Raw genomic sequence first — 23,337 nt, forward strand, 5'->3', positions numbered from 1 at the left:
CACAACTCTTGTCGATCCAAATTCCCAACATATCCTAAAAACACTGTCATTCCTTTCCTGTCCATCTCGTCTTCCCCATAACCAAACTGTTACTGTGGGGAAGAAAAAGGGAAAACAGGCTTCAGTGAGAACTGAATCCTCTAGACAAATTAATTTAGGTATCTAGAACTATTAATTGATGAGTTTTTTGAATCCCTGGCCAGTTTTGGTGATGAAGATGGTTAGTGACAATCTGTGAAGTGCAACTGTAGAATAAGCCCCTCTTACTCCATGTTCTATGAGTGAACTCTTGAAGGTTTAAGTATGAGTATGCATCTAATTAAAAATCAGTAAAGAAAGTCCATAATCCATTATTCAGAAACACTCCAGTGCATGACAAACATGCAGCAACAACACAAGTTCAGCACATCCTTTTAAAGAATCCTTTTTATAAAAAACATTAACCACACATTCTTGCAATTACTTGATGATCTTTGCTAAAATCAACATAACAGAATTTAAACCCAAGTAGTTACAGTATAGTTACCTTGGCAAGCTGCCTGCACCTAATTCACAAAACACACTGTGCTTAAACTGTTTTTAATGTTGTGCAATACTAAGTTAGGACTCTCTGTCAAAGTATTTGAGGTCATGAGATTTTATTTTAAATGCCAAAGAAAATGAACTAGATGTCTAATACGTAATACTCTATCTTAAAATGCTATAGCTTTGCTCTTCTATGTTAGCTAATTTTTAAATGATAAAGAAAAATTATGAAAATAATATGAAAATCTGAAGAAATATGGTAAGCAATGGTACTTCAAATATCATCCATTTACTAGACTATAGTAAGATGCAGAATTACTTCAGAAAGTCTGCAAGAAAACTGAACGAAATAAAGTAAGGTTTTAGTTTGGGAAGTACAAAGGCCCAAATCATTAACGTCTATAGAACTGAATTTTTCATCTAATCATGAAAGAACAAAAAACACCAAACAAAACACCATTTATCTAACCTCTCAGGGTGAAGTTACATATATAATAGCTGAGTACAACTCAGTGGAGAAGATCTCTCTTCCTCTTCCCTTCATCCAGGCCAAAAACTCACAGAGCTGTTCAGTGCAGGCAGGCCATCTACACTTTCAGACTTGGACTCCATTAGTCATATTTGTATCCCTGACATGTGCATGCACCACATTTTTAAATGAAAACAATTAAAAAACCAGCTCTAAATTAAGAATACCCTATATGTATTACACTTGCATTACCACATTTCATCAACAAAAGTTATGTGCTCACTGAAAGTAGATGTCAGAATTAGTTTGAGGTTTTTTTCCCCCCTATAAAACCATGTTACTTGACAGTAATACAAAAACTGAAAGCAGGGTGAAAAACAATTAATTGATTTCAATACCAATTAGATCTTTCTCTCCTTTTTTTTCCTTTTTTGTGTGTATGTGTGTGCAGGAGTGATATTAGACTGAAAGCTTTGCAGTTACTGTCCCATGTGCTCACCCAACAGTGAGTTCCCACCAGCCTTCTGGAATGCCCCCAGTGCTTGAAGCCTTACTTATTGAAACCAGAGTCCAGTGTAAGACTTACAAAATGACATATGGTGGCAGAGCTCATCCATTTGTATGCTTGTATTCCATTGACTTACATAAATAGGACTCAGCTGACGACAGTATTAAAAAATTGCATGCTCTTGTAAAAAGTGTTTTCTGTTACCATGAACTAAAGTACAAGAAATGCAAGTAATCCCCTCAAGAAGAGTATGTAGTAGCTTCTTGCTTTCCTAAACTTCATTTCCTAAGGATGACTTTTAATAACAGAAATCCTTTCTTCATCCTAACGGTACATCTCTCAAATGCTACTCAAGGTACCCCCTCCTTCTTTTTTTAAAATTATATTCTCCTTTCCACATATCACTGTGCACTTTTACATCAAGCTTGCTTACATGAAAGTGTGTGGAAAAAATATCACCAAAAGCGATTTTCTTTAGAGACAGTTCCAAGTAACAGTTATGGATATTAAATACTTCAGATTGCTTTAAAATACAATCTAAAACCAATGCCAAGATCTAGAAGGGAAACATTTTCGATTAGCTCAGTTGAAATACCTCTTTTTTACATGACCTGTAAAAGCAATTTTGAGATAAGCATATCCTGCACGTACAAACATCTTAGCAGAAAGCATGATACTAGTCAAGATAAACTTAGCATTAAAAAACATTTACATTTGCAACCTTTCTGCATAACAACAAGGGAGATAACAAATGAATACCTGAAATGTTTGCTTGATTAAATGACCTTTGTTAGAAGTCAAACATTAATACAAAATTCCATAAATGCCTTTCACCAGGGAAGATTGTTTTGTCTTCATTCAGCAAAAGCAAGCCAAGTTAAATTTAACAAGCTTCTTACCCCCTTCTCTTTGACTTTTCAGAGTTAGTAACATTAGGAGTAGGAGGGCCTTGGATTATTCCTATTTATTTTCAAATTTTTAAAATGCCATTTCTTAACATTTAGATAACATTCATATTCTACTAAACCTGAGAAATTTGTGGTTGTTTGGAACATTATAGAGGTCTACCTACTAGAAAATGATCAGAAATCTATACATTTGTATTTTGGGAATATATAAAAACGGAACAAATTTTATATCAGAAGCTGGTACAAAAAAATCATCATGTCTTTTGTGGGTTTTATAGAAATTTTGTTCTATAGTCCAGTACCATTAAAAAGACCCAACCTTAAAAAGTTTACAGTTTGAAATAAATACATAAAATAAAAATTACCACTTCTAACATTATGACAAGATTAGAGTTAAATCCCTATGAAAATATGAGTGCCACCTACATATTATAATTTCCTGGACTCAGCAACTCAAGCCCACTGACTAGTGTGGAAGAATCGCTGCACTTTTAAGATGCCTAAACTAATAGATCGGAGCCTAAAAGGGGTCACCAATGTGTAAGTCAACTGAATGAATGCATCAGATTTTGAAGATGGGAATCATGTTAGCTGACTACTCCCGTACAATGGAAAACTAAAACGAACTCTAAGCTAAGACTACTGACTATATACTTAAATATTGGAAGTTGGAAGGCAAAAGCTCAGGAGTCAAGGGCGGCAAAGCACATGCTGTCACATTCTTAGATCTTCAGGAGAGCAGAGGAAGAAATATTTAATTTGATTATGAGACATCTTACAAGATGTCCCATGAGAAACATGAGTCACCAACTGTACTGAAACACAGAGAAAGAGAGCGCCGTCCTGTTAGCAATTGCTGGAATCATCTCACACAGCCACCCCCTTTCCATCAGGAGAGGACAACTAGGTGTATCAGGTTCAAATCCAGCTACATGGCACATATCCCCATCGGCTTGGAAGTGGTGAGTTTCATTTGCCTCCAGCAGAAACAAGAAAACCTGACACGTCTTCATCTAATATTCTGGCAACATTGCTTAAGTGGTTTGCTGTGGCTGTGAAACCCCAGCAAATATTGCTATTTTGGCCAACAAAGATAAATACTGGATTAATTTTCTCAACTCCACAGAATTTAACTTGTTCTATGAATAACTCCTGCATTAATCCTACCACAAATAACCAAACAGTTTCGTTTTAGAGAGGTAATTTTTGCTTTTGTTTTTAAACTTCGGGAAGCACATTTTTCCTTCCCCAATGCATTTAAACAAATGTATTTTGAGTTTAAAATGCTTCCTGTTCTATCCTGGGTAAGAATCTGATCTGACTGGAATTTTCTGCTACTTGTAAAATGCACAGAATGAGTAATCTTCAGTTTCTGAGGGTACTAGCATTACCCTTAGATGACAACATTCTCAGTTCATCACCATAAAACCAGTATTCCTGGAAGTAAGCAACTTTCTGTACCTCATTGAATACAATTGTGGACAGAACTTAAAATAGAGTTCAAATTAATTAGAACAGAGTTTTGCTGTGTCAAATCTATCAGTGCTGAAGGCTGATATGCATGTGTCAGTCTCCAACATGAAAACTATGAATATTAATGCCCTAATTTTATCAATTTTACCTCTAGAAGTTTTTGGCATTCTTTGGTTTTAATAAACAAAAACCTGGCAGTACAGACAACTTGAACTTGGCAAGGTAGTTAATGACAAATTTGAAAGATGAGTCCATGGATTTGATTTTTTACTGTATAATATCCTTTATTTATTTCTAAAAATAGTACGAAAGTACACGGTCCTACTCCTTCCCTAGAAGTTTCTCTGTGCTTTATAGCCTTCAGTCTCAACACTCATACCCAGATAGAGCCAGATCTATTGGATCTACGCTGTGTGTTTGATTTGCCTGTGTTTCAGAAAGAAGAAAACCATCTGCTCTTGCTAGGAGTCAAGATTTTGTGTAGAACCCAAGTCCTATGGCAGAACAAACTGTAACATGATGTATTATCAGTATTTTGAAAAGTTGCCTGTCTTTCAAGGGCAACCTCAATCACCTTTAAATTCTTTTGCTATTTGATATCCTTCCATCCTATTCATAGACAGATAAGATTTATTTATATATTCATATCAATGAGGAAAGACATAATAGTTGAAACCAGCAATATCAAAATACTCCTTTGGATGTCAACCTAAGCCTTTTTTTTTTTTTTTTAAATCCTTTTTTGGTAACTGGTCCTAGGACCAATTGTAAAGAGGCAGTAACTGTGTCCAAAACTGGTGTTTACTTAAAAAGAACATCAAGAGTTGAGATGCAGATCATCAGCTGGTCACATGAAGACCAGGTAATTAAGTTCAGCCCACTAATTCTGCCTAAACCAATGAACCTTCTCTAGAACAGAATCCAGCCCATGGAGAGTAAAAGTAAGCACAAATCCCACAAAACCTTTTCATACTCTGCAAAACTACTAAAACATATATACACACTTATGTCAAAAACAGTATTTCAGACAGCATGATAAACATGAGTTATGCTTGTGCTCTAGGAATAGCTTTGTTACCTTTGGGTACAATATCTCTGGTCCTAACATAAATTTGAAGTTTAATTCTTCTTAATTAAACCACTTTTTCCAATATTACACTTGCACTATTTTCTCAACATACAATTGTGCAAAAATGTAGCAAAAAATCATTATAAAGCTTACATTTCAAGGTATAAAACAAAAAAAAAATTCCCCTACACGTCTGTAAAGCCAACACTGAAGCACTGTGCTCTGTAACAACTATACTAAGACGACAAGACTAAATTATCAGACTTCTTTATATCCCCACGAGGAATGAAATGCAAATTTTAAACTGTAAGTTGCAGTACATCCTCATTCCTCTGACTGGCAGAACTACTGGGCATTACTACCTTTCCTAAAACTGTAGGAAATAAGAAGCCTCTGGGATCTTTTAGACAAGCATGCAATTGTGCGTTTTTAGTTCAGCTCAGCAGTGTCACATAACAGCCCTCGCATGCCGACAAGGAGCGTGGCCACCGCTCAATCTACACGTGACTGACTGGCGAGGCGTTTGGTCACGGCTCCTGTCCTGCAGCCCCAGCAGATGGCCAGCAGCCAGGATCATGGTGGCACTGGGGCTTGCTGGATGGAAGCCGCAAGCCGGGGCCAGCACCACTGCACAGCGCCATGGAGGGACCCCGGGGAGTCGTCGTCATCTCCTGCCAGCGGCCATGCGGAGTTCCCCATCCTCACAGCTCCCCGATGTACTAGTATGTGCCTTGTGGCTCTTAGCTGTCAAAATAGTTTGGTACGCAGCTTTCAGTGTCAGCCATCCCTGCTTCTCAGCATGCTTGTACGAGGGATGCTCTAAGTCAAGTGTCTATCAATCTTTGCATGAACATGCAGGGGAGCAGGGTCCCATGCAGACTGCTTCCCATTCTCTCCATTTAAAAAGTTGAGGAGAGACCAACAACAAAAGAATTTAGCAGTGGGGTAAAGCAGATCAAGAGGATTCTGCACTAGAATTGGAGATGCTTCTTATTTAATAAATATTTGTCTTGAGATTTTTAAAAAGGAGTAACCCTTACAAAATAAAAGCAGACTAATACCGGAGAGAAAAGCACTAGAAGAAACGAACAGGTGCTTGGAAAGCACAAAAGCAGTGTTTTACTGTTTTGCAGATTGTAGAGATACAATTAAGAGGTTTATTAAAATAACAATAATGACGAGAGCCCTTTCTTTTCCCTGAAAAAGGAGGAGAGAGGAAAAAACCCCCATCAAACACCCCCTCTGAGCTCTCAAAGAATCGCCAACCTAAATGAAACATTTGACTTTCATTTCCGACAGGAAACTGAAGCAATGAATAAATACATTATGACTTAAGTTCTCCTCCTCATACACGCAAACAAATTCCATTCTTCCCAAGGAGAAGAAGAAAAGCATATATCCTTTTGGACAAGAGCTAACAATACTTAATAGCTTGATGATATCAACAGGCTGATTCACAGACTTGTGAATTCATTTCAGTGTGTCACAGAATGAATTTACCAGACCTATTTGTTATTCTTTGTTTACCTTCAGAGTGAATTATTTCACTTTTGGTCAACAGGAAAAAACAAAACCAGGAAACATGTTCACTGAACTGTTGGACTTAAAAGTTTACGTGTATTGTGCATATGATGTGAGAAAAAATGAAAAAGCTTGGGACCCTTTTTTGCAAGCCTTTCCAAAGATGAAGTAATTCCATCTGTGGTTATAGAGACGACGCCAACAATCCAAGCGACTACAGAATGAAGTTCAACCACGGAAGGGTGAGACGGGAAGGTGAGAGAGGAACAAAACCAAAAAGCTATGGTAGTACTATCAGTAATTAAAAATTAAGTGATGGAAGACTTTTTCTTCTAAGGCACAACAACCTCTATGCAAAACATTCTTTATATTGAGTAACAACTGTAATTGGAGCTATAATGTCAACTTAGAACACTGCCCTGATTCAGTGTCGGCAATTCTTATGTCCCTGAAGGAGCAAGAAAAGAAGTGTCCATAAATACACAGATACAGACAGAAACTAAAGAGAGTTTTCTTGAGAATTAATACTCGTGTACAATGTGAAATGCATGAAATGTCTGTATATAAGCTACTCTCATCTTACTCTGTGGTAAGAGAAACACTGGCTTATGCTATTCTAACCCTTAAGTATAAATCAGGCAGCCTTAACAGTCCAGTTAAGGTGAGATCATCATCATATTATATAACAATTTTATATAACATATGTTAACACCTTAACAAAAGAATTATTTCAAAACTTTTTTTGCTTACCTTCCTTTTCAGCAAATGATTGGCTATCTGCAATGACTTTTGGTATTTCTGGATTGTAACGAGTCCCCTCTGGAAAAATCACTAAATACATCTGTGGGATTAAAAAGAAACAAAACAGACAAGTTCTTATAATGAATGTAAGCCAATTCCTTTTACAGAGATTATCATCACTTGATAGTTCCATATTGTATTTAGTTCACACCATCGATTACTGTAAGGATCCAAAGAAAATCAGGATACTTGAGCTAAAATTTCTTAGCTCTAAGAAACTTACTGTTCGAGGTTCAAAATAATTTTCTTTGAATGTACACCATAGAAAGTTGCCCAGGTGATTTTGGAAGGGAGATAGCACGTGTCAACAAAAGCGAGCAAGTCAGGAGCAGCTGATATCAACAAGAGTATTGGTTTTGTTAAGTGGGATAAGAGGAGATTTTGAAAAGACAGTCAAGTATGTCACAGATGACCTAAACTATATTTTTTTCTCCAATGCTGATCTTGCATCTAGTCTTTCCTTATACTGAAATATAATTTAATTCCATTCATAATCAGAAATACTATTAATTGAAATTATGATAGATCAGCTACCTTATGTGCCTTTATGCATCTCACTGTATTAGATATTAAATACATTATGAACTTAAACTCATAGTTTAGCATAATTTGAACGTTAAAGTCACATTCCTTTAAGCATGCATGTCTGCAAGGTTAGATTTCCCAAGCAAATTAGTTTGCTTGCCTCTTCAGCAACAACTGTCTATGGGTTCTCAAATCATTACACAGGTAAAGGTTGCCTAAGTATCTGCATATCTGAGTGTAAAATTATGTACCCGAATAGAAGCAGTCAAATTTGATGAATTTTCCATTTGCTTTTGAAACAGAACAGAGGTTTCCATCTCTCTTTCTTTTTGTGTGTCTTGCATAATCTCCTACCTACAAAGTTGATGCAAGACATCACTTAAGCAGTGAAAATTTTGTATTGGGGGCTCATCTGCAGAAGAAAAGGCTACGGCCACAAATGGTAACTAGCATGGACTTGAACATGACACATTCACAGTAAAATCATGCCTACTGTGCCTAGACTAAATACTTAATTTGTTATCTTTGCAGAAATGAGTCTCAAGAAATATTTGAAAGAAAAAGAGATAGTGGGTTTACAAAACAGTCCAAGGAGGATTATCAGTGAGTACAGGAAGACACTGACAGGTGGGAGTACACATCATGAAAAGATGCAAAGTTAAATAAAAATTCAGAAAGAGACACACAGGAATATAACTTTGTGCTTCTGGCACACAAAACATCAGAGCGTGCTGGTATTTGCACTTAATGATTGCAGAACAGCTAGAGAAAAGGCCAAATGCAGAAAGACAGGACCCAGCAAGCGAACTCTCCAGAATCACCCCACAGTAAGGAAGGTTGAAAGATGCGCTAAAATGCAGAGGAGGGAAGAAATCTAGGAACTGTGCCAACCAGTGAAGCCAGCAGGAGATCAAGGAAGAGGAGAACTGAGTACATAGCCTAGAATCTGGCAGGGGAAAAAGAAAAAAAAAAATTAAGAATGGCAAAACCAGTGTCAGTAGAGTGGAATAAAGAGAGCTAGAGGAAAGGCTGTACTCGTCATGGCGTGTTTGGGGAGAGGGAGAACTGGCAGATTGCAGAGGCAGGTGAAGTCCAAGAACGTTCAAGGACCAGCAGAAACCCGAGATGTATACAGATTTGGTGGGGAAAGAACAAAAGAAAATGGGTTTAAGAGGCAAGGTGCTTACTTTTTTATAACATGACAGTAGCATAAGCACAGGGACGAGTACAGGAATCCTTAGACCCAGCTGCAGTCCACACTTCCCCCAGTCATGTATACATTTCATCTATGAAGTACACTGTTGAGATATTTAAGCGACTAAGTAAAACTTTTCAGAGTTAGCTGGAAAGGGCATAATATTCAAATCCAGATGCATTTTTTTTCCCCATAAATGTGCTTATATTCAAATCACATAATTTGGATCCTTAAAATGGTACTTCAAGATGAGGTTACTCCCTCCCCATTAAAGACTGAATGCTCAGCTCCAAAGGGTAATACAGTGGCTGTAACAGGTAATAACTGACAGAGCAAAGAAAGTGAAGCACACAGGATAGGAACACCATTCTTGGTACAGAGGTCAGCACTTAAAAGCATGCAATATTACCAGTCTTCAAAGCAGATAATCAGCCACCGAAAGCTGATTACACAACAGAGAACAGTATCTACTTTCTCCAGTCCTACAGTGTGTAATACAAGCAGGGGTTGAAATTATATTTTAATTATTCTTGTAAACCTCTAACACACAAGCAGGCGAACAGGTTTGTTGACCAGAATCTGAGTATCTCTGAATTGAAAGCATACCAACAAGACAGAGAAGCGGCCTTTGCTTTAAATTCAGCATATATAGACCTAATATAGCTCATTAGGACTACTTTACCTGAGTAAAATTCATTAATGTAAATAAAAGTCCTACTTATACTCACATACAGTCCTGCACAAGACAAAGATATTCTGCCAGTGCAATTCAGCCTACCAAATATACTTGTACGACTGGCTTTTCTCTTCTCCCACCATGGGCAGCAGAAGCTAAATCCTTAAGCACTATTTCCTAAGATTGTAAGAACTACAAATCTCAAGATTTTAATAACTAAATAAGCTCCCTTGAACTTGGATTAAGAACTGTTGAGTTGTAGGAGCATTTTAATTGCCTAGAAACACTAGCTGCAGCTAAGGCAATTTTTTATACAGAATTTTTCATTTAGGGCAATTAGCTACATAAAAGTTACGCACTTTATCGCAGTGACTGCAAAATACAGTGCTCATGTTCAAAATGGCATAGAAAATTTTGTACTACCATAGTCCCTGATTCATTGATATACCAATTTTAACCCAAGCAGAGTAGGTCCCTATGTTCAGTTACATGGTACTTTCATGCCTGTTTCTGTGTAATGGGTAGGTGTCAATACACTCGCTACCTCTCATCAATTTGAAAGCTTCAGAGAGTGGATGAGGATTCATTTAGTAGAACCCTACTGATTCTCGGTGGAGCCAGAAAACCAGAAAAGAGGCAGGGGTTACCTGCAGAGTCCCCAGCGTAATGTCAGTGAACTTGCCACAATCCACAAATGAAACGAATGGATGATGGTAACTGCTTCCACCCGAATAGCAACTCTATTCATTTCCCCGGTGTTGCCAAGGTCTCCCAGGCAAACAGAAACAGCAACTGCACCGAGCGGCGCCGTGCTTCCAGAGGGGGGAGTAGGGCAGCCGAGGAAGTCCTTGAGATAGATCAGAGTGCCACAAAAGGAGCTGGTACGGGTAGAGCAGGGGAAAGGGGCACGAAGTAACACACGAGTCCCTGGGGTACAGAACAAAGTCAGCACAGATACCACAAACATACAGCAAGAAGAGGCGATAAAGAGAAAACCTGGCTGAGGCCAGGGCTTTGGACGGTGTCCTGGACAGAGTACCTGCCACTGTAAAAGAAGATAGGGCGTGAAGAAGTGGTAACTACTGACTGTAGATATCTTGCATTTACTGTGCTGTTCCCGGGTGGGTGAACAAGGGGAAAACAATGAAATATTTTTATTTACAAAGTTCAAAATTATATAAAACAATGCATTTGCTTAGTTTTATTATTATTATTGCATCCTGTCAACTAGACAGATTCATACCTGAATCCATTTAGACCACTGCCTAGAAGACATGCTTCTGGTGAACTGGATGAGAAACATTAACACTCAGATCAATAACTAAAAAAGATATGGTATGAGAAAGCATATCGGGTATAACTGGAACAAAATACAAAAGGTGATGTGAGGAAAGCAGGTAAGGACATCCAGGATTTACAAAGAAGTTGTCAGGGATTTGCAAATTAGTAACTACATGACAAAATAATTACATTAAGCCTTACAGCAGTTGTATTAATGTATCTGTCCACTCCAGGTTTTTACTGTTCGATTGGCACTGCTTCACATGACAAAGATTTATTCTGTGACTGAATGAATGACAAAAACAAAACACATAGTAACCAGCTAAATATTGGCTGTACTGGGTTAAATCCCACATCTCAGGATGCAGATTTCCTACTCTCAATGCATGATAAAAAGAAATATAAGTTACATTTTAACTTATCAAACTGAATAGTTTGCTCTTCAGAAGACTTAACTTTCTTTATAAAACACGCAGATTGAGTATATCAAGTGTCAGCTGGATATGTTGTTACATTGAGAAATGTGTTTATCTTGTTATGGCTTACATTAAAACAACATTCACACAAAAGTGTCCTTCAAACTGTGTGACAGTCTCTGCTCTCACAACAAGACATAAGATTGCAATTTGCTAACAATCAGCCAGATTTTATGTAATTTTAAACAAAACCACATCTTTTCAACTGAGTTTTGCCAACAAAAGGCCCAATAATGAACTATTTGACTGTATAGTTCAATGACAGTTTGAGAAGCAAAATAATTTCCAGAGAGAAATAAGAAAGTCTATTAGTTCAAGATCTCCATTAAGAAAACACAGGTGCAACAGCAATTCAGTCTAAGCATCAGAGTTTTGTGCTTGTCTAATATTGCTGCGCTGCATCTGGGAAGGAGGGTGGGCCAACTGCAAACATCAAGACAAAAAAAGGGGCTGTTTAAAGCAGGCAGGTGGCTAGAAGTCCTAAGACAAGGCAAGCAAGGAGCATCATGCAGTCCACTGTCTCTACATAAAATCAAGCATACCAGATCACTAATCCAGTTCTACTGTGAATGTAGAGGCCAAGAGGCAGACTTATTTTTCCTGTCAGCGTTCCACCTCCAATTTACTTTTCATTAAACAAACAAAAAAACCCCACATGACATGAGGCAGTAAAACAACTAAAGGCCTTGCTACGCTAATGAGAACAGAAGACTGGTTCTGCCTTCCTACACGTCTTCAGTTTCTTAATGGGAACAGGGATGGCTCCAGACAGTGAACATTAATCATTTGGATTCTTTTGTTTAAACTGTATGTGGAGCGAAACTGTAAATAAGAAAGTGACCCTTAACACAGATTCCCGTCCATCTCCTCTCTATTGGCATATAATTCTTTCCTTAGTGGCTGAAAGGCAAGCTTTTCTCTAACACTACCTTAAAGAAAGAACTCCACCACGTTTGTGCAGAATGACCAAGCACAACAGCTGCTCACTAAACTGAGGAAAAGCCCACCCTGAGCTGTAGCATTCAGTGCATAAATTTTAATAAAAATTCCAGAGTAGTACATTCATTATTTTCACATGAAGCTGATGAGTTCAGGGCGTACTTGCTTTACTGATTAAAATGTCTTCATTTTAAAAGCAATATGGTTGCTTGTGAACGTCATGCTAAGTTGCAGAACTGCAAAGTTTCTTCATGAGTAATGCAGTAAGGACACAGGTTATCACGTTCTTCTCCCAGCAGTAATTGTAGGTTAAAGGGCATTTACAGCATCTACATTTAAATTCTCAGATAAAGTGGATTATAGAAAATTTAAGTCTTCCCTCAAATGACAACTCAGTGATCTGTGTCTTTTACCCCAGCAGATGCAAACATTTGTCTCAGTAAATAGGCTTTTGACAGCTTTGGTTTTGTAAAACTTAAGTGTCACTCCCTATATGGTTTGACTGAAAGAGATTTAAAACAGAATGCATTTCTGCAGCAGTTACACTTACTTCTCTCCTATACTGCTACCCTAGATAATACGACAAAAATGGCAACAACTGCCTGGTAAGCACATCCAGGTTCCGTGCCCATTTCCAACACCACTGAACTTCCAGATAGCCAAATTACACCAAAAACCAAACATACCCAAGTGGTCCCAAATTCATTTGGCATTAGCTTAGATAGGTTAGGTATAGGTTTTCAATCCACATGCAACTGAGGGAGAAGAAAGATGATTCCAGGAAAAAAGGCTTCTGGATTTATTTCATTTATTAATTACATGTAGACATCCACCATGGAAAGCAGCACCCACAGCGGATGTAACTTTAAAGAAAAGCTTTATGCTTAAACCTCTCCTTACATTCCAATTGGGCTGAAATCACACACTAGCCTGTCCAGTCAATTTATAGCACTGGAGCAACACTGAACATCATTTGCAGGTTTCCAAAGAGATGCAGAATTAGATGAGTTTCTAGGTGCATCTTCCTAAGATTGTATTAAAAAAAAAAAAATCCACGTTTTTATAAAGCAGTCTAATTTAATGCAGACTTCAAATCAAGACTCTTATCACAATCAAAACCTTATTGTTACAACAAACCCCTGCATTTTAGGGGGTGCAGAGGGAAGCCAGAAAGCCAGAATCAACCAGAAGCTGCCTCTTTGGCTAGCAAGAAATCCATGGGTCTATGCAGGAAAACACCCTGCTAGGATATTTCGTCCAAACTAAAGCAAAGTTAACCAGCACTCTGCAGGAAGAGCAATTGTTTAGGGGGATGACTACAAATATGTTTCATACATCCTGCAAATTGTTTTTGCTTATTCCATTACACCGCAAGTTTTACAGAAAGTAGAATCTTTGCCACTGACATACAGAAAGTAACTTGATGAAAATAACTTGACGCCTTTTCACATTCCAAGACCCTCCCTGGTAATGTGGGCAGAAGTTACCACTGTTGAATATGGCCATCTTCTCCATGTGGATATCATTAGATTAGACATTGGATAGGAAAAGTTTAGTTGTTGTAATGTATTTCTGGCCTTTGTAACTTATATGCTAAAAACTGGAAATAGGTCCACTTTCTTATCTTAATTAAAAACAAAAAAAAAGCCCTGTTCATGCTAAATCTTAGTTCGAGACAAAATGGGTTTGAGCATTGTCTTAAACAGGGATGCTTTACTCATTTAAGCCTCTCAGTAAGCGTAAGGCCAGTTTACTTTTTCAACACAGACACACGCACAAACATAAACACACTATCTCCAAAAAATAAAAACATAAAGAAAAAAAAAGACGGCTGTTATGTGAAGGTCAAAGCAACCTATGTATTCCTTTTACCCAGGCCTCAGTTTATAAAAGGTTTGCCACTTAGTATTTGGAGTGGCAAGTCCCAATCACAGAATTTTAAATAAAATGAAAGCGTAACTGTTCTATATCAAGGCTTGCTGAGTTGGTTTTTTTAAGTCCAGCCAAAAAAGCAGAAAACATTTTAATGCACAGCAAGTAATGGAAGCGAAGCACAGTGATTCTAACCACTGAGCCACAAACCATACAGGGAGTCATGAGAAAAGTCACTTGGCACTAACAATCATTCTTCAAATAGAAAATTATCACGGGTTCGGGTTTTTGTTTTGTTTTTTTTTTTTCTCCTCCAGGCGTAGCAGACAAAGTTACTCAGTTCTAAGATGTCACTGCCATTAAAAATGATTGATCATTGGGATGACTAATTAAGATTTGGTAAAAATGGTTCTTGACTTTCAGAAGATCAAACAACTGGTATTCTACAAAAAAAAGTCTCTGACAAGCATACAGTAGTCAAAATGTTGTCTTTTGAAACACAGGGAAGACTGACAGTAGTTTCTCAAGGAAGGTGCTACAGCTTATATTCTAAGATTTAGTCCAGGTCCCCCCTGCCCTCTATAGACAGAATCATGAAGTTCATATCGTTCATAAAGGACTAGTCAAATTTTCCTAAGTTTAATTAGAGGTATCACTCTAAACACAGAAAGGAACTGTAAAAATACAGAAAGAAAACGAATCCATGATCGTAGTTTGTAGGTATCAGGCATGGCTCATTTCTCCAATAAGCCTTTGCCATTAAAAAAGTCAAAGAAATGAGAAGCAGGGGAAGGAAGGTATAATCTTACCGGAGTCTCAGCTTTCATCTGGGCCTGCAACTTCTCTCTCATTTCTTTTTCATTGAATTTGGCACTTCTTTTTACATATACTCCTCCATGCTAACAGAGAAAAAAAAGTGAAAAGTATTAAATATTTAAGTAGTTTAATGTAGAACAGTTGATAGAAGAACAAACAAGATGACAGTGATAAGTCACCTTTATGACTCACGCTGCAAATTGCCCACAAGACATTTTCTCCTAGGATGAAAGCACCTGAAACTAATTTTACATTTGCATGTACTTCAGTTCACAAAATCTGTTTAAATAAGAATCAGCTATAAATAAATAAATAAATAATTATAAGACACCTGAAGTTGTCTTGTTTAAAGGTGTTAAATAATTAAACTGGAAGATGGCATTGGAACCGACCCCAGGGATCTATCTATTCCTGACAACATTGACAAGCAGCTTAAGTTGTATATCAAGGGAAAAAAAAAATCACACAACTGAAGTTACTCACATACAAGTACTTATAGGTCAATGTTTTCAATTTTATGTGCCCGCTCTTAAATAGTGACTAATGCAAAAACTGGAATTACAAGTACAGTACCGATACATAAAAAATTTATGAGTAGCACAAAACTAACCAGCATGGGTCTTGAAAACTGCTATGCACTTTATTAGAGAATCAAACTTTTAGTAAAGACGTTATATACTGAGATAATAATTTTTTAATAAAGACGTTATATACTGAGATAATAATTGAATAAGTAATACACAATCTTTAGAAGGCAAAGGATTTTATAAAGGTATTTTTACTGAAAATCATTATAAAAAGTTAGACCATTTCCTGGAAAAGATTAATTTTATAACTTGTTCCACACAATTTATCACAAAAACTTCAGTAAAGGGACTATGGCAAAGTACACACAAAGAAAGAGGATTATAAAGAACTAAAATTTGCCTCATCATTTCCCTCTTCCATCACTTTGTTTTATCTATAGCATAGCTACAAGAGGATGGAAACAAACATGCTCCAAAATGAACTACTGATACAATGAATTCTGAAAAAAAATAATAAAACCCCATAGCTTCCAAATAACAGAATTTCATTTTTAAGGTACATTGTTTTAATCGGTTTTCTAACTGATTCCCTAACTTGGTAATACTCTTTTCTGCCCACCCTGACTGTTGGCATTAGGATTTGTCAGGTAATTTCTGTCCGTTTACGGTTTTACACACTCTTAACAGAAAGGTGACAGTAAGATTAAAACTACTAAGAGCTGAACCTCAATCAAATGTCTCATCTCAGGAAAAGATACAGTACATTGTAAAAACAGGGGTGGTGGTGTGTGTGCGGGGAGCTATTATTTTATTTGCATGGCATGGACAGGAATAAAGTTTGAGGGGTTAGGAGGAGGCAGGCAGAAGAGGCGGTTATGCAAAGTGCTTTCAGCCTTTGCTTTTCATGGTGTGGAAAGATGGCCATGCAGCTGCTTAGCTAGTGGTATTTGACGTGACTTTTAAGTTGTTCTCCAAAAGCTTCAGTGAAAAGGAACAGCAAGTCAATGGTGCATTAACTCCATATTAAATATTCTGTCTTAACGTTACTGTCTGCAGTTCCCTTCCAAGGTGAAGTAGCCAGCTGCAACACTCAGCTGTGCTGCTGTGGCTGGCAGGGGACCAAAACCAAGAACAGAATCCCCCAGTCCACCTAGCTTGGCCTTCAGCAGGCTGGAGCATCATATCAGCACCATCCCACAAGCAGTTGACCGGTCCTGGATAGATAATGGCATGAACAGAAAAATGTTACATCAGCTGTGCAGCAGAGAGCCGCATGTTATCTACACACTCCACATGTAAGACCGTTTTTAAGATCTGACACCGTTAAAGGGAAGTAGAAGTCTTATTCTGTACAGTGACACTCACCACAACAACCGCTTTCAGGAAGGGCAAACTCAGTTTGGTATGAGAAATAATGCATCTACTGTACAAGACTTCCATGTAATTGGTAAGTCATCATTCTGTGTGAGCTCAGCTAGGTCAAGCTTTGATAAATGAGGGAAGGTCGGAATCAAACTCTTCCCTTATTTATCAAATTACTAACCAGCTGCAGTAAACTGGGAAAATACTGAACCACCTTTTCCTTGTTTAATTTGTGAACTTGGAGAAATCAAGTTATTATTGTACATTTTGCTTAGGGACACCACAACACCAAACACAGGTTTGGTGTCCCCCCCCTCAGACAGAGGTGCTCAGAAATAGATTTGCACTTCTCAAGTAAATACGAGTATACAGTCACGTAACATAAGAAGAGACAAATTACATACTGTAAGATTACCATTCGCTGCATACAACCCAACCACATAAATATGTTAGCTCCCCTATGGTGCAGGGTTACAAAGCTAAAGAGAGGCAAGATGCCATACTAGCTAAATATTTGGCTAAAATTCAGTTACAACCGAAAGGGTGCACAAGCTGATGCTGAATAACAGAAAAGACAAAGACATACTTCCGATGTTAAAAAGTCAAGCAAACTCTGGGATATCAAAAATATTTATCAAAATTACATCCCAGCCTCACCAGGTGGTATAAAATGAATAGGAGTTAGCTGCATTTTGGTAGAGAAAGATAGGGCAAAAAAAAATTTCAGATCCACCCAAAAATAATAAAGCCAGTTTTATGAAAAGGAATAACTCTACCTAATAAATCAAATCTGGAACTTAACAGGTTAATTTAAGTGCTTCTTTTCTTGCTATTAGATAGCTGCCTCCAAAGAAGAATGCTAGTTATGCAATTGTATATAGCTCAAATTCCCCAATTTGTATTGCATTTCCTTTTCAGTAAGAGATCAAATATACGAATGCTTTTCAAAACAGATTTCTGGAAGTACTGTTTTTAAGGTTATAATTTTTTTCCGCTGTACTTTAAAAGCCCCTCTCTCAGTCAACAATGGATTATGTTTACAAATATACTTCCTTTGTGCCTGAATTTTGCTCTCCTGGACATCCAGACCACGTTTATTTCCAAACAGGATGTTTACCTGAGGTAGGGAATATGAATTCCGTGAGCATGGCGTAATTATGTGGCTCTGGAAACTTTTAGTGGAGTGTAAGTGACATCACTGACAGAACATCAACAGGAAGGGCAGGAAGTGTTTTATGTTTTTGCACTGTTTGGTGTGATAAAAACAATAAAAATACCTATTAGCTTGCACTGCAGTCCTGCTGCATCCCGTCTCAGTCGTTTAAACACACACGCACCACCACTGTTAGTAAGCTGCCTTTCATTTGTGTCACTGAATTAAATATATATATATTAAAAATATATATATATAATCATCCCTCACTAAATCTTGTAGAAGTTTTATGTTTTGAGGAATCCAAAGCTGAACAGATTTTATTTAATATATGTTTTGATTAAAAATGTAGGCTACATTCAGATTAATTTCCACAGGAACCTTCTTTTAACAGTCAATATAGCAGTCAGGAAACTGAGTGCCGGATATTCCATATAGCAATAGTAATTTTCCAGAATCTTGAAAAAAATCATTTCTGGACACCTAGTGATAGTGGATGGAATATCTGTCCTGTCTGTATTTTAATTAAAGCAGACTTAAATCACCACCAATGTAATGACTACAGGCAAGGACAAAGAGCAAAATATTTCCATGCAGCAGACTGGTCACTGTAGTGGAAGAAAAAAATGTAGAGAACCAGAGCCATTAGTGGGGACAAGCATTAGACAACAGACAAGTCCATTTTCTCCCAATGGATACCCTCAGTGAGGTATGACAGGGTGTGACAGTCCCTACTTACTTAGGGGACTGGGACAGCAAACCCACCAATAAAAAGTAATTGTGAACAGTTTTCTTATTTTCTCTACAGCATATTCTTTTCTAAACACAGCAATTTTAGAAGAAAGGATGGCAACCACCCATGCTCCAGCCTAGATTTACAGCCTACTCGCTGTCTAAGGCACTCATCCAGAACACAACAAACGTTTTCAACCATCAAGCTGAAAACATTGAATCTGGATCTCCCAGTATCTCAGGGGACACTCTAGCCTCTTAAATACTGAACAGACAGTAGGAACCTCAACCACTACCTGTGCTTTAAGATAAAATGGTGAGACAGTTCACATCCTAGCAATAAGCATCTTACGTGACATGATCCAAGACTCTGAACCTCTGTTCAAATTAAGTACCTACTCCCAAGCTAGAAGGCAACATCTGATTGCTGGGTAAGGCCACTGTTTAAGGCACTTCCTACTCTTCAGCATATTAATTGGGCAGTTCATGGATCTGTACCTCCCCTTGCCCAACGCTTCTAAACGCAATCCAATTTACATTAGCTTCTTGGAGGCAAAGTTTCAGCATCAACGGCTACACAAGGGCTATCCTGCCTCCTCCCCTCTTCCCACCTGTGGCCATATACTCAAAACTTTTCCCCTTTTGCTGGTTCAAGCACTCAACTGATCTGACTTGACTTAGGGAGTCAAGAGTGCAAGAGTGCAAACAGTGAGAGAGGGAGGAATGTGCAGCAAAGGATGACGGAGAGAGTAAAGCCTCCTATTTGGACATACGTCTGTAGTTGCCTGCTCTTCATATATTCCTTTACAAATTAATATATAGTTCAAATCATACCCAGCGTAGTATTTCTCTCAGTATCCCCCATCCTCTTGAACAGGGCTGACAGTCAATTCAATCAAACTGTGTAATTCTATTAGAAGTATTTTTCAAAGCTTTTTTTGCTTTTCTTTGCCTGGGCAGCGGGGTGGGGGTGAGGGGCAGAAAGCAGATTAATGTTCAGGGTATAGGTAAAGATCAAAGACAGAAGCCAAAGGAGAAAAATCTTATTGAACAGGCACTTTGAAACAGTTACCCAAAACGTAATCCATTTCTATTCTAACAACTAAGCACCCATCTAAATCCTGAGATAAATACTATGAAGCCATTTCTGATCACCTACCAAAACATACCAATACTTCCAAAAACATCCCCCTCTACATTTTATTTCATTTGTATATAGAAACAGTCCTGCTTTCAGAAAATGCAAGGAACAGACATGACAAATTCAGAGAGGGTTTTAGGGAGGTAAAACCATCTACACTGTTCTCCACCATTTTAGATTAAAGATCACATCCACTCAGCATGTTGCCTGTACAGTGACCATGGCCCCCTGTTTCTTCAGTAAGTGTATAATTTTGAGTCACATCAGGTTGAGCTCTCAAACTAAAAGGAACAAGAGGAGCATTATGCAGGAAGAGGAGAAAGTAAAAGATAGTAATAGGAATACTGTTAAGACTCATGTTTTTGCTTAACTGAAGTCCAAAGCAAACCCATCAACACTTTCATGGAGGCTGGGATCTGCTTTTCCTCCACACTATACTAAGGTCCAATTTTCCTCTTTTATATGGTGCTAAAACCAAACAATTGAAAAATAAGTAAGTACACCACAGCAATGTCAATTTACTCCCAATTTGTAGCATGATAAAAAAAAAACATACATAGAAAAAAAAGTCTGTTTACACCTACTGCTAAGTGGGTTTTTGGATTGTAAAAAGAACAAAGTTCTAGAATATTCTGAAATGCTTCTAGCAGACTCTACAGTTTTAATTCTAGTAATAAACACCATCCATAAGAAGTATTCATTTAGAAAAGTAAACATTCTTTAATAACTGTCTTTCAACTAAGATGCACATCTAAGTACACTGAGTGAAACCAGCTATTTTCATGTTCAAATAAACAAGTGCCAGCTTAGAACTACATTTTCCCAGCACGTATAATAAACAGAAGAAAAGTACATCTTACATATTTGACCCACAAACATCAAGGAAAAAGTGAATAGGCTTACCTGTGAAAAATACCACCCGTACAGTGGAAGCCATTTTAACCCATCTTTCAAGACATACCGGACATGCCCGAGAGCATTCTGCCTAATTGCCAGCATGTCTGCAATAATCCAATCAACTGCAAAGACAAAAGCCCAAAATGTTTAGTTAAATTAGTTTTTAATTGCCACTGATGGAACAAAAAGCGCATGTTGTACATATAAATATCATTAAAGGTTTCTGAACTACAAGTTCTTGCTCGTTACGGCAAAGCTGGAAAGAGACACGGTAAACAGACAAGCAGATTTTTTAAATCTATAGAAGTGCTAAGACAAACAAAAAAATACAAACCTGTACACTGATGATTTGATAAATATATTACATTTTCTTTATTTTTTGGCAAATCCCCATAGATTATTACCTAAAAAGAAAGAAATGTAGCATTACTTTATTATTTATTTTCATTGCATTAGGCAGTGATGAGATCCAATGCAGTAATTAGCTATTTACTAGGAAAACTGCCAGCAAGTTAGCACCATTAACAGAAAAACAACCCATCACTGCATCAGTACCCGTTATGCGTACAACTGACTTATCAACAAAGCAGTGAATATTAATTAATGAGGGCTTAAGAAAGCTATTCCGTTCTTGTGCCTCAGCCCTAGAACTGGATCCATGGAAGCTGACCTACATCCACAAGAACCCTACATTAATATAATTAAAGGTATAGAGGAATCACAGACATGTATAAAGTTAAATGGTGGTTTTGTACACATAGACATGTACAAAACCACCATTTAACTTTATACATCTAATGAATGACATGCTTCAGCCAGTTTTCCTGGATTAGATCAAGAACAAAATCTCAACCATCTGCCATGATTTTAACCATCAAGAACGAACAAAAAAGCATGAGGTTGAGGGGTGTCTTTAAATTGGTCTTCAGCTTCCAACCAGCAGGTTTTGTAATGTTTTTTTCTCTGTTACATTAAAGACACCCTTTAACCTTGTAGTTTCCCACCCCTGAAAGGTAATTGCGTACTAGTGAAATACCCTTCTGAGAGCATGACTACAAAGCAAGATGCTGAAGCAGTAATCCAAGTCACCTTTTAAAAGGGAATAATTCAATTACTTTTATTTCAAAGATGAGAAATCAATTAAACCATTTCAATTCCAAATTGAAGAATCCACGCAGCCGTTTAATTAGCTTTAATATTTTCATTATCTAATGAAGTTTAGTTTTTCCAACCAGTACATTCTAGGTAGCATTCCCCCCTTGCTCTGCCAATACCAATGGCTGTACTCCTTGTTTGTAGTAGTTAGCTGTATTAAACATACACTCTTCTTCAAAGTGACTCCATTCACCAAAAACCAAAGCGCGATTTGGAAGGTTTACCCACTTATTATCACCACTTCCCTAGTCTGGACCATCTGGGAATTTTATCAGGAAGATATAACTAATATTTAGATCTTGATTAATATCATTTAGTATGCTGAGTCTCGTATTGATCCTTACAGAAGGTCTCTACGAGCATCTCCGGAAAATCTGCCCACCTCTCAGTTAACCTGTGATACTGGATGGATAACGCCTTGTATTCTAACGCTAGGCAAAAACCCCACATAAAGCTGTATGTTTTACATTCATGCTGTTCCTTCTTCTTTGAAAATGCAACTGCACTGTTGATCAAATTTTTTTTTCAAGGCAAGAAACCTAATATTGGCAAACTGAGATATACAGTAAATATGTGAACAAGAGATCAACCAGCATGCAGTAAAATGAGCATTACTTATTTGAATTAATTTTTTTCCAAAAAAAGGCATGCACAATAAATTTTAACTGAACATTATTTGTAACAAGTCAGTTGACGAGTATATTCTGAACAGTATCCAAGAAATTCAAACAAGATTTTGCTGTAGCAGTAATTTTCTCATTAAAGTTCCAGGAGAATTAAGAATCATAGAATAGTTTGGGTTGGTAGGGACCTCTAAAGGTCACCTAGTCCAACCCCCCTGCCATGGGCAGGGACATCTTCAACTAGATCAGGTTGCTCAGAGCCCCCTCCAACCTGACCTTGAAGGTTTCCAGGGATGGGGCATCCACCACCTCTCTGGGCAACCTGTGCCAGTGCTTCACCACCCTCAGCGTAAGCAATTTCTTCCTTAGGTCTAGTCTAAATCTACCCTCTTTTCATTTAAAGCCATTCCCCCTTGTCCTGTCACAACAGGCCCTGCTAAAAAGTTTGTCCCCATCTTTCTTATAAGCCCCCTTTAAGTATTGAAAGGCCACAAGAAGAAGGTCTCCCCGAAGCCTTCTCTTCTCCATGCTGAACAGCCCCAACTCTCTCAGCCTTTCTTCAGAGGAGAGGTGTTCCATCCCCCTGATCATTTTTGTGGCCCTCCTCTGGACCCGCTCCAACAGGTCCGTGTCTTTCTTGTGCTGAGGGCTCCAGAGCTGGACGCAGTACTCCAGGTGGGGTCTCACCAGAGC

The 23,337-nt window shown here is 37.8% G+C and overlaps 1 protein-coding gene across 1 annotated transcript in view; it reads right to left on the reverse strand.

The window, feature by feature from the left end:
• The window catches only part of AGPAT5 (1-acylglycerol-3-phosphate O-acyltransferase 5), a 62,611-nt gene that overhangs the window by 20,894 nt on the left and 18,380 nt on the right, over nt 1-23,337 (reverse strand). Inside the window, exons 2-5 of the mRNA XM_009288571.2 lie at nt 21,201-21,270; nt 20,873-20,988; nt 15,048-15,137; nt 7,224-7,314 (exon numbers count right to left, since the gene is read on the reverse strand). Coding sequence (XP_009286846.1) covers nt 7,224-7,314; nt 15,048-15,137; nt 20,873-20,988; nt 21,201-21,270 — 367 coding nt within the window. The remainder of the gene's footprint in view (nt 1-7,223; nt 7,315-15,047; nt 15,138-20,872; nt 20,989-21,200; nt 21,271-23,337) is intronic.

The sequence above is a fragment of the Aptenodytes forsteri genome, unplaced genomic scaffold (assembly GCF_000699145.1).
Source record: "Aptenodytes forsteri isolate BGI_AS27 unplaced genomic scaffold, ASM69914v1 Scaffold100, whole genome shotgun sequence".
NCBI classification, from domain to species: Eukaryota; Metazoa; Chordata; class Aves; order Sphenisciformes; family Spheniscidae; genus Aptenodytes; species Aptenodytes forsteri.